This window comes from Myotis daubentonii, chromosome 20 (assembly GCF_963259705.1).
Source record: "Myotis daubentonii chromosome 20, mMyoDau2.1, whole genome shotgun sequence".
Classification (NCBI taxonomy): Eukaryota; Metazoa; Chordata; class Mammalia; order Chiroptera; family Vespertilionidae; genus Myotis; species Myotis daubentonii.
The window spans coordinates 11,416,252-11,431,961 of record NC_081859.1 but is presented as its reverse complement, the minus strand read 5'-3'; the positions used below and the strand labels follow the sequence as shown (position 1 = coordinate 11,431,961).

At 40.9% G+C, this 15,710-nt stretch overlaps 1 protein-coding gene across 1 annotated transcript; it reads right to left on the bottom strand.

Annotated features, from left to right (window-relative positions):
* Positions 1 to 1,124: 1,124 nt before the first annotated feature.
* Positions 1,125 to 12,169, bottom strand: RGS21 (regulator of G protein signaling 21). Its single transcript, XM_059677579.1, has 4 exons — positions 12,159 to 12,169; positions 11,139 to 11,215; positions 7,568 to 7,734; positions 1,125 to 1,328 (listed from the first exon to the last, which is right to left on the bottom strand). Exons 1-4 carry the CDS (start codon positions 12,167 to 12,169, stop codon positions 1,125 to 1,127), a joined length of 459 nt encoding a protein of 152 aa, XP_059533562.1.
* Positions 12,170 to 15,710: the final 3,541 nt, after the last annotated feature.

The window sequence follows — 15,710 nt, the reverse complement described above, 5'->3', positions numbered from 1 at the left end:
AAACATAAAAATGTCATGTTATTTTTTCCTTCATTTTTTAATGTTCAAATAATCTGCAAACTAGAGACATCAACAAAGATAAATAAATCTGTGCAAAAAACATGGAAAGACAGTTCTATTGAATCCTGATAGCTTCTCATATTGACAGGAAATTATTCACACTTATCACAGGACAGTTATGTACAGAAAGAAACCGTTTTGGGAACTTCTCCAAGTAAATGCAATTTATAATTTCTTTGATTTTTATCAACAAGTTCCAGCGCTGAATGAGTGGGTGGACACTTAACTCCATACTTACTTGAGTGCACAATGTTGCAATAATTTGTGTTTTATGGAACAATCACTGCTATGCAGTTCATCCTATAAGGACTTATCCATGCTTCTTATTTCTTCTCTTTTCTTTATATTCTTATTAATCTAAGAAAATCAATCTTCCCCACCCTCAAGGACCTTCTGTGCATGCCTATGTGATTCCGTTGAATTGAAGGAAATAGTGTATTTTGACAAAGTTTGATCAGTGGTATTGTTGGTGTAGTTGTGTGTGTGTGTGTGTGTGACTGTGTGAATTTTTCTTTTTAATTACTCTGAGAGTCATAGCAGTTTAGACAACCACCACATTATTATTTAACAGATCCTGATAAAAAAGAAATAGTTGAATGCACTCAAGGTATTTGGTTCAGATTTGTGTTTTATGGAAGTGAGGTTTTTTTAATAATGCAAAGAGTACTTAAAATCATATTTATGATGCTAAACAGCGTCCCACTCAGCAACATGAAGATATATAGTTTCTTGAATTTATAATGTCGTAAGACTATCCACTCATGGTTTAAGAGTGTTTTATCTCTCTACAAACTCCCTTTGAACTCTCCCAGTAGAAAAATTTTAAGTATCTGATAAAAGGAATAAATTCTAAACAAATGACTGAGAATTTCAGGCTTCATAGTTACAGCATTATTTTTTTCATCGGAGTAAAACGTATTTCCTAAACCCTAAAAAACTTACATGGTGTTTGTACATGGGAACCATTTTTGCCTTGAAGTGTAGTGATTGGGTGGATCTGTTCAATCATTTGTCCCCCCCCACCCCCAATTATAACCTGGTTATCAGTGTGTCCTTTATCTTCCTTACAAGAAAGGGAGCCATTTTTTATTGTTTCCAACCTGTTTGCTATTGACCAGTTTCTTGTAAATCTCTGACTTCAGAAATCGCGGGAAAGAATCCTTGGCCATGAGGCTGTAGATTAACTTCTGAGCCTCATCAAAACACTTGAGGGTTGGTTCTGCAATATTCTTGGAGATGAGGTCCCTGGTACTGAAGTCAATGTTAATCTGTGGAAATAAGGTTGCATATCATGAGATTAGCTTAATCAAAGAATACACGATTTCTACAGATGGCAGGTACACATACGCTATTTGAGGGTTTTTTTCCCCCTAAACACAGAGAGAATCTGATGCAAAACAGCGGAAAGGTCACGAGCTCATTTTCCGATGCAAACACACGCTGGGTGCATTGTTTCTAGGTTGGGAGGCTTGGTGTTGACAGTGAGCACAGCAAAAACCCTGCTTTGAGATTATAAAAAAAAAATGGCCAACTGAAAAGGCAACCAAAATATTTTATGATTTTAAATTGCTTTTTCCCACCCATCCTTTATCCCCCCCCCCCCCCCCCCTAGTGTTTTGATCTTAATACCTGAAATGTACCTTCCAGAGGTGGACAGTAACTAGGATTTACTAGGATGGCTTCCACTAACCCATTCCTATTACTTTTCTTTCTATATTTCCCCCCCAATGAACCAAATTACACACCCCCTTCTATACCGACCTCATGCTGTCTACTGGCCCCCCACCCCCCTTTTTGGCCTCTCCAAGGTTACTTAGACAATACTTGCATTTTCCGCATCCCTCACTAGGCCTTGCACAGGCTAAGGACTCGATAAATATATAATTAACCTTGCACTTCTGACTTATCCGTTTCATTTTCTGGTTTGCTTGTTTTTCTACCAAGGCACTGCCCACATCAGCTGTGGAGAGCTGAGTGCTGCTCAGAGACGCTCCTCCCAGGAGACTATCACTGGTCTTAGGAAGATGGGTCTTAGCAACTCAGCTAATGTCAAGGGCAAAACATCACACCCACCTGTTTGTTTAAATGTCATTATTTTTCTCCAAGTTGTTCAAGCTTGAAACATGGGAATTATATGTTTGACACCTCTTTTGTTTCTCTGATCTCCTATCGTATAAATATATAACATCTATACATAACATGTATATACAGCGTGTCCCCCAAAACATGTATACACACTTTTAACAGCTGATAGCTCCACTGATGTTTCTTTCTTTTCAGATGTAACCCATCGGAATTAATAATGTCAGCCAGTAGGTATACATTTTTTGGGGACACCCTGTATATTTTTCCTCATTCATCTTTTACTTTGTAATTTCCCAATAGTCATTTTTCATTCTCACCTCTATCTCTCTAGTTTAGTTGCTGTTTTTAAAACCCTGAATCTCTTCCGAAACCAAGGAATTTACCTGTTACTCGGTCCTTCTTATAATCTCTTTCCCTTCTGAATACTTTAAGATAGCATTCCTACATCAGTTTCACCAAAATGTCATTTCCACCGGATAAGTATTCACCTGAAAACCTATTCTTTTTTTATGACATAAAATGTAAACTTTGTACCCTGGCTTCCTCATACCTGAATCATCTCCTACTTGTCCTGGTGGGAGCTATGAAGCTGGTCTAATTTCCCAGAGCAAATCTGACACCTAAAGCTCTCATTTATGCTGTTTCATCATCTTGCTTAAACAGATTTGGGTACAAAGGCTTTCGTTAATGTTAAGTATTCAATCCGATTATCAGAGGAAAAGGATTTGTTAATTCTCGGCTGTCTCCAAGTTCTGCTCCAAGTCTTCTGGACTTTTTTTTTTTTTTTAATATATTTCATTGATTTTTTACAGAGAGGAAGGGAGAGGGATAGAGAGTTAGAAACATTGATGAGAGAGAAACATCGATCAGCCGCCTCCTGCACACCTCCTACAGGGGATGTGCCCACAACGAAGGTACATGCCCTTGACCGGAATCGAACCTGGGACCTTTCAGTCCGCAGGCTGACGCTCTATCCACTGAGCCAAAGCGGTCAGGGCTGGACTTTTTTTTTCTGGTGGCTCTGTCTTCTCCTATGGTTGCCATGTGGTAAAATAGCTTGATGTGGATAAAAGGAAGAAAAATTAGGAAATCATGCCAGAAGTTCATGTGGGCAGTGATGGTGGTCTAGGCTGCGTAATGTCACAGGAAATGAAGGCAAATGCATAGATTTCAAAGGTATCTAAAAAGTAGAACGGATGGAACTTGTGATTGCATAGTTATGATCTGGGACAAGGAACAAAAATCTTGTAAGAGTGACCCGCTTTTAGAAATATTCTGAAGAATGAGATGACAGAAGTTCTGATGGATTGGATATGGGGTATGAACAGAAGAGAAGAATCAGGGATGACTGCCAGGTATTTTGCCAGAGCAATGAGAAGAACGGTGTTGCCTTTGACGGAGATGGAGAGACTCAGGTGGAAGAAAGTTTGAGCAGGAAACCAGGACTCAGATGTGAATGTGTTAACGTTGAGATGCCCCTGACAGCCATGGCCTGGAAGAGAGCCTGAGAGAGCCACTGCCAGCAGAGAAGAACGAGGAATGCCTCCCTCATCATCCTGGGTGTTGGGTTAGGAGTGGGAACAGCATAAGGAATTGTGAAAGAGCTGTGAGCAGAGAGGAGGCAATGAAAGACCAGAAGCCAATTGGAGACAGTACTTCAACTCTGAGAGGCATCAATTTTACAAAGTGCTCCTGAGAAGTCCATTTAAGTGAAATTTGAGGATAGGCCACTAAAAGTGCTCTATTCTCCTTCACTTCTCTGAAATCTCAGTATCAGGAAAAAAGTGAAAATATCAGTCCTAATATATATATTTTCACTCATAAGTTCCTTTAATAGAATCACTCCTGGGAAGCATGTCTGCGGACTTCACCCCTCACTTTTCACTCATCTCAAATGTGGATTTTGGTTGGATTCTACCAGGAGATACGTGGATACATTTCTATCTCAGACAGTCAGACACCGGTGACGCTGAGCTTGGAATAAAGCAACGGTGGGAGGGACCTTACTCAGGGGTGACCTTCAGAAGGCATACTTTCCACCTGTACCATCTTGAGGAACTTCTGAGTCATTGAAAGTTACATAGAAGCTTAGATTTTGCTAAGCATCTCAAACTAGTAGGTTTGGACCTTTTATCAGTTGATGAAATAAACAGAGTTCCATCAACATTATTTACTGATATGAGTAAGTTGCTTGCATTTTGTTTGCATGGATACTCTTCAGGTTCAAGGACTCTGAGAGTTATGCTATTTTAATTCCTTATTTTTCAAAAGGTCACGGATTATCTTCGAAATCTGAAACCACTGCACTGCCAACCTCAGAAAACAAGACGAGGGGTTGTGATTCTTACGGGGTGACAGCCTCAATGCCATCACAACCATTTAGAGCACTGGTTCTCAACCTTCTGGCCCTTTAAATACAGCTCCTCATGTGGTGACCCAACCATAAAATCATTTTTGTTGCTACTTCATCACTGTAATGTTGCTACTGTTATGAATCGTCATGTAAATATCTGATATGCAGGATGGTCTTAGGCGACCCCTGTGAAAGGGTTGTTCGACCACCAAAGGGGTCGCGACCCACAGGTTGAGAACCGCTGATTTAGAGGCTTCTAAATCCTGTCAGTTTTGAAAAGGTCTCAATACAGCTGTCATCAGAATGCTGTTCCTGGTAGTCGTTGAAAAACAATCTATTCTAATAAAAGGGTAACATGTTAATTAGGGTGAATGTCTTCCAGACATCCATCTGTCAAAGCCACAGCGCTGTGAGGCCCAGGGGCTCAGGCCTTGTATCTGCCGTGGCCGGCAGTGGCAGCAGCAGTGGGGTGATGTGGGTGGTGCCTTCCCCTGATGGAGGCCAGACTGTAGGACATCCCCTGAGGGCTCCCGGACTGTGAGAGGGGGCAGGTCGGGCTGAGGGACCCCTTCTCCAGTGCACGAATTTTTGTGTACTGGGCCTCTAGTCTATAATAATAAAAGTGTAATATGCTAATTAGACCAGACAGCCAAACGACCTTCCAGACAACCCTCCAGATGAAGCCGGGGCTGCGAGGGCTGAGGCAAGCTGCCGCAGCTGCAAGGTCCATGGCTGAGAGGGCCAAGCCCCTTGCACAAATTTTGTGCATCGGGCCTCTAGTTTTGTTTCAAAGATCCAGGATGTTTTCAATGCTCATGTATGTGATGCCTGCCCAAGTCCCGTTTTCTACTCCAGCAGTTTTAAATTCTTTGGGCTGTCAGCACATTATTTTTGCAGGAAGAGTACATTTTACAGTGTCCCTTTTGGCTTTTCTATGACCCTGAACTGAGCTTGATATATTTTCACATAATTTGAATAAGAGGTTGTTGATGGTGCTCTCGCATTCAAATGCGATAGCCTTCCTCATTTAGACTGTAAGTGTATCAGGAGATTCATTATGCAAAGGTGTGTGCCTGCGTATGTAAAAGGCCCCCCTAACATGGGGCAGGCAGCCTATTCGCAAGCCCTCCCTCACAGCAGCGCTTAAAAATCCCTCTTCAAATTAAAGCCGCCTATAATCTTGCTTTGGGTGACATAATTCTATGTAATCGCCACTAACACCTCTAGTCTTACTTCATTTTGGCATCATTAAAGGCGAACACACTTCCTGAATGATATTCTCAAGGGTGGCTGTTAAAGTTGAGAGTGGGAGGCTAACATCTGGAAGAATTCCATCCATGCCCAGGACCGCATTGCTCTCCCGTGATTGGTTTTAGAGACAGAAATAAATGATGCGCAGTACTGACACCTTCACTCGGGCAAGAGAAACGAAAGAAACCACCATATATGCAATTGTAACGTTGAACACCATCATGTGAAAATCCTAAATCCTAAAGCAATCACTGTTAGTTATATGGATTCATAAAGAAGAAGAAAAAAATGTGGCTTTCAAACCAATATCACTATAAATAGAATATCCTTAGAGTTGATTTCAAAATCTTTTAGGGGATGATGCATTAATCAATTTGATGAATCTTATGTGCTATATTTTACATTTTTTAGAATTATTTATTGATTCTTTACATGGTGACTGGAAAATGAATGTTGAAATAGATCCACAAGAGGTGAATTTATTTTTTTTCTCTCCTACAAATTCCAGGCACTGCTTTCAGTGGTTCATATTTCTGGAATGTTCTCCTGGGCCAATATGTGCTGTTGTAATTAAGGTCCATGTAAAACTTGAACTATGGCAAGTTTAGGCCCTAGATTTTGTGAAAGCATTTGCATTTCATCTATTCTGTCTCTTGTCCCCGTAAGTAAACAACCCTTTTTAAACCACGAGTTCTAATTTTAGATCAGAAAATATGGTAACTGTCGCTTAGAAGGATGTGGCGATTGCCTGTCTGGGCAGATGACTTGTACTAGGGAGTTAATGTAGCTTCCTCTTTGCTACTTGTCCATCAAAATATATTCAGTGAGGAATCAAAGCAATTTTAAAATAGAAGTTGCTAAACTTTAAAGTTAAACACTAGAGGGGTATGTGGAGGCGATCATGGTTTTAGTGCTAGAAATTAAATCAAATGAAAATGTGATGTTAGCATAGAACACTTTTGGGGGGCTATTATCAAAGTCATTCCAGATTTCTCTCTAAGGCCCCCCCTATTTTTCTGACCCTAAAGTGGTATAGGTGGGTCTTGATCATTTAAGACAGGGCCTCCCATCTTTGGATCCTTTTCACCATCAGAGAAATACAGGTCAGCAAAGCCTTCTTTCGGAAAGGGAGACATGATTATCTGCCATAGTGGGGACCTCCAAAACATGAAACAGGAAGAATTTATACTGTTGGTTAGGAGTTGTTTCTATCCCCACACATTGTTTTCTTTTGTAAAAAAATATTTTTATTGATTTCAGAGAGGAAGGGAGAGAGAGATAGAAACATCAATGATGAGTGGGAATCATTGATCGGCTGCCTCCGGCATCCCCCTATGGGGATGGAGCCTGCAACCTGGGCATGTGCCCTTGACCGGGAATCAAACCCATGCTCTCCTGATTCATAGGCTGACGCTCAACCATGGACCCACACCGGCCAGGACCATATGCTATTTTTAATTAAAAAAATTTCAAAATTCTATTCCTCACTGACTTCCCTGATTTCGAAAAGGAAAGACAAGGCGAACTCAAAATCCAAGAGCACACTTCAGTGGGATTTCTGGAGGGTTAACTCCAGAGCTGTTGAATCCCCAGAGCCTGAATGCTGTGTGAAGGAAACGGACACAGGGTTGAAAAATACTTGCTGAGTCAGTGAAGGAGGGAGGGTTGTCTTTAGGAACATGTACTGGAGTTTACAGACACTTTCTATTTGAATACATAGCGGCAATTTGATTTCCCTTCAGACGGATTCAGTGCCTTTTAATTGCAAGCAGATTTGCTGGGAGATGCATATTCATGAAGCTGGAATCTTTCACTCACCTCTTTAGGGGCATCAGCCTCAATGAATTCAGAATAAATCATCTTGGCTTTGGAAGCAATTTTTTCGGCACTTTCCGTTTTCTTGAAGTCTTCACAGGCAAGCCAGAACTCAACATTTTCTTCACTAAATTCTGATTTGAGAAATGTTCGAAAAGCATCTAGACCAGCTATAAGATATGTAAGAAAATTTTTGTATACCATATAACTCAGTAACATGCCCCAAATAAGTATGTTATGTAGGGTGAGCATTCATGAAGTCTTCAGTGGCAAATATTTATCATTCCTCTAAATATAGCATTTATATGTTTGAGCTTTTTTAAAAAAATATATTTTATTGATTTTTTTACAGAGAGGAAGGGAGAGGGATAGAGAGTTAGAAACATCGATGAGAGAGAATCATCGATCAGCTGCCTCCTGCACACCCCCTATTGGGGATGTGCCCACAACCAAGGTACATGCCCTTGACCAGAATAGAACCTGGGACCCTTCAGTCCACAGGCCAAGGCTCTATCCACTGAGCCAAACTGGTTAGGGCAATATATTTGAGCTTTTAACTTTAAAAACCTTACTTGGATCTGTCATCATAAATATAAAATATTGTATCTGTGCTTCTAGAATTAGCTCTATTAACCAAGAAAACCTGTACTTTTTCTTTTTAGATCCAAGGAGTCCAGGAATTATGTTTAGGGGAAAGTCTTAATGTCAGTTACTTAATAGAAAACCCCAGGGACTATGCCCAGACCAAGTTAATGATGTTTCTAATTTAAAGCCAGGATTTCTTTAAAAAATATATCTTCATTTATTTCAGAGAGGAAGGGAGAGGGGGAGAGAGACAGAAGCATCGATGATGAGAAAGAATCATTGATCAGCTGCCTCTTGCATGCCCTCTACTGGGGATCGAGCCTGCAACCTGGGCATGTGCCCTGATGGACCAGAAATCAAACGGTGACCTCCTGGTTCATAGGTCCATGCTCAACCACTGAGCCTCGCTGGCCAGGCGTAGAGTAAGAATTTCTTGGTTGTTCTGAGTTGTTCAGAAAACACAGTTTGATGCTGGGAGATTACATAATGTTGGTTTGGTTTATTGCAGTGAAGGAGGAGGGGCTGGCACTTACTAGTTTGGGGCGACTTTATTGGCCAATTCTAATCCTTAACCAAAAAGGTAACTGGCAAGATATTTGGTGTGAATGCTTCTCCCTTTAATGAGGTGATAGGTGGATTAAAATAGACTTAACAATGTGTGTATTTTTTTTTTAACTTTTGCAATAGAGTTGAAATAACAAGTCACTGCAAAAGGTTATCGGGTGCCAATTAAAATTCTCCGTAGAAGTATTGGAGACTGTGGATGTTGTTACTATGTGAGCACAATAAAAAATTCAATGAACTGCATGCTTCCCGAATTTAAAAATACACCCAAGAAGCCCCAATCACACAAATTCAGGTTATAAAAATCCTCTTAGTAGCCCTTAAAGAAAAATGTACTAGGAGTTTGGCCCAAACAATGATGAATTTGAGGGTTCTACACAGAATTTATGATAAAATGTATTATATATTGAGGATAAAATATGCTTTTAAGAAGACTGGAAGAATATTGTAGGTTCATGAAGGCACATGAAGCTTTTCCCCAGTGAAGACGATCTAACTACATCCTAGAGATCAAGAAGCAGTTGTTGTGTCCTCCCATCCTGAGATTTCAGTGAAGGACTACTCTGGACTAACGACTGTTGTCATTCAAGGACACAATGGAACAGGATACACAACCCAAACCGGAGCTAGTTATCGCTGTCACCGACACACTGTGTATTGAACTATTTTCCTTTTCTATACATACAATTTCGATGTTCAAAAGATGTCAAGTGAATTTGGAATAATATGCTGCATACAATTAAAATCCGATTATCTGAGGGCACGCTCTGCAGGATGGAATGGCTGTTGGTTAGATCCAGCAGGGGCTGGTGAAAGAAAGAATTCAGTCATCATTGGAGAAACCTACTCTAACGCCTATGCCCAGTGCATGGGAGGCATCTCCTCATGTCAACCAAGCAGTTAGGACTCAGTGGTCGGCAAACTGCGGCTCGGCAAACCATGGCTCATGAGCCACATGCGGCTCTTTGGCCCCTTGAGTGTGGCTCTTCCACAAAATACCGGCTCTCCCACAAAATACCGACTTCTGCGCATGGGCCACGAAGTTTCAATCACACTGTATGTGCGCGCCCGCATGTGGTATTTTGTGGAAGAGCCGCACTCAAGGGGCCAAAGAGCCGCATGTGGCTCTCGGGCCGCGGTTTGCCGACCATGGATTAGGTGATCTGGTGAGCCATCTTATTGTCAAGAGCATTGAAGGCCTGTAAGCTCTTTCTCTGGTGGTATAAATACAAGAACCAAGCAGCTGTTCGGATGAACCTGTGGGCATGAGTTACACACCCCAGGAGAGGTGCCTACGCAAGCATCTGCTCTGGTCTCTGAGCCTCATGGCTGTGTTCTGTGGGACAGCTCCCCGCTCCGAGCTGCAGAGACACCGAAGGCTGAGAAACTTCCTGCTCTGAGCTAATCCAACCGATCCCACTGGGTATCCATTTAAGGAAAAAGGAAAACCAACCATGCCATTCAAAACTTACAGAAATGCAATTCTGTATTCTTGAGGTGTTTCCAATCTGACCTTAGTTGAATTATAGGATGAACGTGAATTATTTTATGTCTGTGCTTTAGGAATGAGTTATTTAAGAGAGATAACATCAGAATACAGTTTCATCTAATTCAGTGTAACTCTCTCTGTGTATGAATGAACAGCTATGGAGAATTTATTCAGCTCCGTCATCTGTTAAACTTTTCTAATATTCTGATATTTACTTCATGGATTTAAAATGGGAATGCCATCTGATTAGTTCAAACAATACAATATTTTTAAATTTCTCTATATATGTCTCTGTGGTGTCATTTTCCCCTCATTTGAGATAGAATTGCTACAAAGCAGAATGATTTATCACAAGAAGTTCCAGCAACCTTCGTCAGTGACTATTTTTGTGTCATGTGGGATATTTTATTTATAATTGGCCAAGATTACCTTATTGAGCCATCATATTTAATATAAATACACATTTACCCATGTGTACATTAATGTACCCACATTCATTTAAATATGGTTTTGCATTTCCTAAAAACAAGAAAAGCTCAGTTGAAATAAATACTTTGTAAACTTTACTTTGGCCTATAGGACATGAAAAACAAGTGATTTATCTAAGTTCTCAACTTTTCAATAGTTTGTATGTTTCTTTCAATTTGTAAGAAAAATAGTCATTATATACATCACATGAAAATGAGTTTAAGGGGATGACAAGATTCTGCACTTGCTTTCTGTTTTAATGTTTGGAGTTTCCATAACCGTGTTTTATTTTTGGCCCAACCCAATTCTACTTAGACTCCGGGCCTGTATAAATTTATGTGACTGTGGAGAATCTTATACTTTGAATATAGATCAAAGTCACACTATATAATATGTCTATTGCTTTCAGGATTTAACCGTGTACTTTTAAGTGTTGTATGTTCAGACCGATTCTGAGCTGGTTCTCACCTTGGTTGGTTAAAAGAGTGTCCATGTTTTCAGACCACGCCGCTGCCTCTGCCGTTGGTGACCTGTGGAAACAACATCTACCCTTGACAATAGCATTGTGATCTTTTTCTTCTGTAATCTACGGTCATATCTGAGTTACGTGTTGAATCTCACATCATTTAAATGAACTTTGCACCATTGGATCCAACTGGGAAAGATCAACCAGAATTAGCCAGGGTGGGGCAAGAGTAGGTTTACATTTATGAGCGCACGAAGCAGAGTTGATTCTTGTATAATTGCAATGCATAATCAGAGTAACTGTGTATTTGTGTGTGTACGTGTAAGATTTGCCGTGAAAATTCACCGTGGAACTGGAGCCAAAATCACACTTAGTATTTCATGGGGTTTTGGCTGATTTCCTTTCTGTTTCCTTCATTAAGCGAGCACCATCAAGGCCAGCAGTCCCCACATTTTGTGTCCAGAGAAGAGCCAGGCCAGATGGGAACTGCATGAAAGCTACCAGTTACCCCGCTAATCGCGCCAGCCAGAACCAGTTGTATTGCATTAAAAACCGTGGCATCCAACGACTTAGCTGTTCACAGTCAATTAGCGGTGCGCTGGAGAACGGGAAATTCAAGCCAGGAGCCCATGTGCTCCGAGAAGTGACAGCTGCTTCCTTAGCCAGTATTTCAGAGCCATCTTCAAATTAGTAAGTAAATGTTGCAACAATGAATAATCTTCGCAAGGATCATATATATGTATCTTTTGTCTCTAACTCAAACATTTAATACATTGGCAAAGCCTCACCTAAAGGAAGCTCAGTGGTTTTCTCCCTCCTAGAACCTTTCTTTTATATCTGAGCAAGGATAAAAATGAACCGAGTTGTTGACATGTTTTAGAAATGGACAAGGAATCAGTAGAGAAGGGAGAAAAAGAAATCAGGAAGAAAGGCAACAATTAGCATATTTGTCATAAATGAAGGAAACAAGACACGAATTTGCACATCCTCTGAGATATAAATAGCTTTAAAGGGCAACTCACTTCATTGGCATCTTCTGTCGCTCTGTCCGACTGTCACGGGTGATGCCACTGTTTCACTTTCTGATGGATCTCGAGGCTGAAGGTGGGAGGACAGCGGAACATCACAGTTACTATGCAGATACCTGTGCCCCGGGTCACCATTAGCATTCTTTAAATCACGCTAGCCTCAGGTTTTTCATTTTGTTGTTAACTTTCCTCTGGTCAAAACACTTCAACTTCTAGGTAACAAATAACTCTCTGAATCAAGGCGACGTCGCTTCCCGTCTGTGGCGACGCTGAAATAAATTCCACGTGAAAGTTTGGTTCCTGAAGCTCACAGACATCCATTTGCAAGACAACTATTGTTCGCATGAGGTTGAATCAACTCAGAAAAAAAAAAATTGTGTAAAGCTTAATATTCACCTTCAGGTCTTTCAGCTGTCAAAAGATTATTTTGTTTTTCTTGGTTCTTTGACTTTCAAAAGTCTGAGGAAGACTCTACTTTTAATAGTTATCTTACACAACTATATATGTCTAACTATTTTTACAATTTTATTCATGGACTAAAATGTTACAGCATAAGGCATTATGCTTTTTTAAAAAATGTGTGTGCTTTTCTATGTATATTTGTCTATTTTTTTAAAACGATGAATCTCATGGCATTTTATGCCAATATTTCTTTATGAAATGCTAATGTTTAAGGTTAAATTGCTTGAGTATATTTTTCAACACCAAGGCCGCGTATTGCCATTTCTATTCATGCTCAAAGTTGTGTACGTATAACCCCATGCTGCAGCAAGCTTTTATCCCAGCTTAACAGGGTCTTTTGGAGTATAATTCTACTGGTGTATATTTATGATCCTCAGTGTAAATCAGACACTCCTGGGTGACTGAAGAATTTCAGGGCGGAAGGAAAAAAGGGGTCAGGAGACAGCAGAAATCTGCGACTCCCCTTCCTGAGTGCGGACGGACACTCCCCCACTTGGTGGATCTGTAGAAATGCCACGGGGCGCCTCGGCTGCAAGGGCCCAAGGCTCACGAGCCTGATGGGAGTAGAAGGGATGACCTAAAAAGTCAGTGTATCATTAAGAAAGGATCTCATCAATTAGCTCAGCCCATTTTGTTCATTCAAGCCCCATTAAGTAATGTTCTTATGATATGCAAGAGCCGAATCATTAAGTAGATTTAGACTTTGTTTTGCTGAGGGGGGATGATGAAGTACTAACTTGACAACATATGCATGAACGTTGTGGAAAAATAAACTGTTAAAATGTAAAGACACCCCCCCCCATTAAAAAAATATGCTTAGTCTGTAAGAAATAGGAGCCAGAGTAGGCTTATTTTACATACACACTTTAAACTAAAAAAAACGAAATTTCTGTTTCGCATTCAGGGCAGGATTCCTCATGACCCTCGGCTGTTCATTTACTGGGCACGTCCCCTTCCTTACATGCTTTTAATTTTTCAGGGAAAGCTAAGAAGTGGATCCAATGAATGAAAATGAAGGTTCCTGACACATGAGCGGTGAGTAAATACCCTGCCTTCTTGAGCTGAATGACTCTTTATTGTGTCTAGTCATCCTGACCAAAGAGGGCCATGTGTAAGTATTGGTGAGACATCTAGACATCGCCAATGCTTAGTCCCAGGGGTTGCAATTCCATTGTCACAGCTCCTGCGAGCGTGGTGGGCTGAGTCATGTCCAGAGCATCCTACAGAGTGCTATTTATTTACATTTTCTTTATTCCTCTTCTCCTTGCTTGACATTCACGGAACCATAGTTAAGATGTAGCGTGGGATGCTATGGGCCGTACAGCTAGCATCATGCAATCTGTGGGGGTTTCTCTGTAAGGATATGAGATTTATTCTACAATGTTTTGAGTGTTTGCATTATGTAAGAAATCTCTATAGGTGGTATAGGAATACAAAAATTCAGTCAGATAGCATGAAATTGGCAATTTTGAAATGTTAACCTGTGAGGTTGCGTGTAGAATGAATTGGAAGAGTATGAGAATAAAGGCAGGGGTGGGGAGGTAGTTAGAAGCATAGGTGGTGGTCGGAACAGGAGGTGATGGGCTCAGACAGGGTCACGGCAGGGGAGGCAAAAGTGCACGCCAGTTGTGGGATGCCCGTGTAGAAGGGATAAGGCAGAGTGGGTCACAGGACGGAGCTCAAACCTGGCAGCCTGCAGAGGGTCTTCCTACCAGCACTCACAATGATAACAAAAGAAGAGCTGGTTTGGAGAAGTGAGCAGGAAAAATCAAGTTTAGAGATACAGAAAGGTGTTTACAAAGTGTGATCAACTTCCTGTCACATACAGGCGACAGCACTTCACCACTAAAGGTAGGAGAAAAGTTATTATGTAAGCATCGCACCTGGAGAGTATTATGCTAAGGGAAATATGCCAGTTGGAGAATGACAAATGCCATATGATTTCGCTTATAGGTGGAATTTAATGAGCAAAATAATTTGACAAATAAAGTAGAAACAGACTCATAGATACAGAAAACACACTGACAGCTGTCAGAGGGGAGGAGGTGGGGGGGTGGGGGGGCTGGGTGAAAAAGGTAAAGGGATTAAGCAAAAATACCCCAACCAAACAAACAAAAACAAACAAACCCCAAACTCAAAATATGGTGATTACCAGAGGGAAATGGGTGGGGGAGGTGGAAGAAGGCAAAGGGCCGGACACATGGTGATGGAAGGAGACGTGACTTGGGGTGGTGAATGCACAGTACAGTCCACAGGTGATGTATTATAGAATTGTACCCCTGAATCCTATGTAACTTTATTAACCAATATCACCCCAAGAGATTCAGTTAAAAAAAGAGTGTAATTCTGGTGCTTGCATGGTTTCATCTAAGTGAGAGTGTAACACTTGGTGCAAGTTCTAGACAATGTTTGTATTTTTAAAAGCATGGTGAATTGATTGCATGACACCCAAGTGAAAATGTCATAAAGAATTTGAGGGGGGAAAAAAAACAATAATAGTTAAAATAATGGGACACTTAAAATGTATCAGACACTTCCTCCGTATTATCTCCCTGGTCATGATTCTATGAGAGAGACACTATTTTTATTCCCATTTTACACAAACTAAGACTCAGAGAAGTTAAATGACTTGCTTAAGGCTGCATTGCTCAAAGAGGGTAGGTATGGAGCAAGGTTGAATAGTAGGACTTGGTACTTGAGTTGTTCAACCTGGGAGATTTAATTTCACCAAGGACATAGCTCAGAAAAAAATAGCGCAGAGAGCCAAGGGCATAACTACTTATTCAAGAAATATTTAAATACTGTAGGAACTTGGATAGGTAGAGCAACACTCAACGTGCACTGGGGAGGAAGACAGCACAATAGGTCAGAGGAAGACTAAGTTAGGGAGTGTTGTGGATCTCCTTTAGGAACGCTGTTCATGGCATTTTGGCGAAGAGAAAAGATGATCCAGAGTGTCACGTGACTAAGAGAGGCTCAAGAGAATGAGGACAGGTCAGATACTGTGTGACTGGCCAACGTGGTCACTGGAAGAATGAACAGGGCCAGCAGCAATGAGCTTAGATGAGAGGGACAGCTCACAAC

Coding starts and splice junctions, on each gene's coding strand:
- RGS21 (XM_059677579.1), bottom strand. Junction 7,735..11,138: donor CACTCTTTTAACCAACCAAG/GTGAGAACCAGC, acceptor CATATCTTATAG/CTGGTCTAGATGCTTTTCGA. Junction 1,329..7,567: donor AGGCTGATGCCCCTAAAGAG/GTGAGTGAAAGA, acceptor TTATTTCCACAG/ATTAACATTGACTTCAGTAC.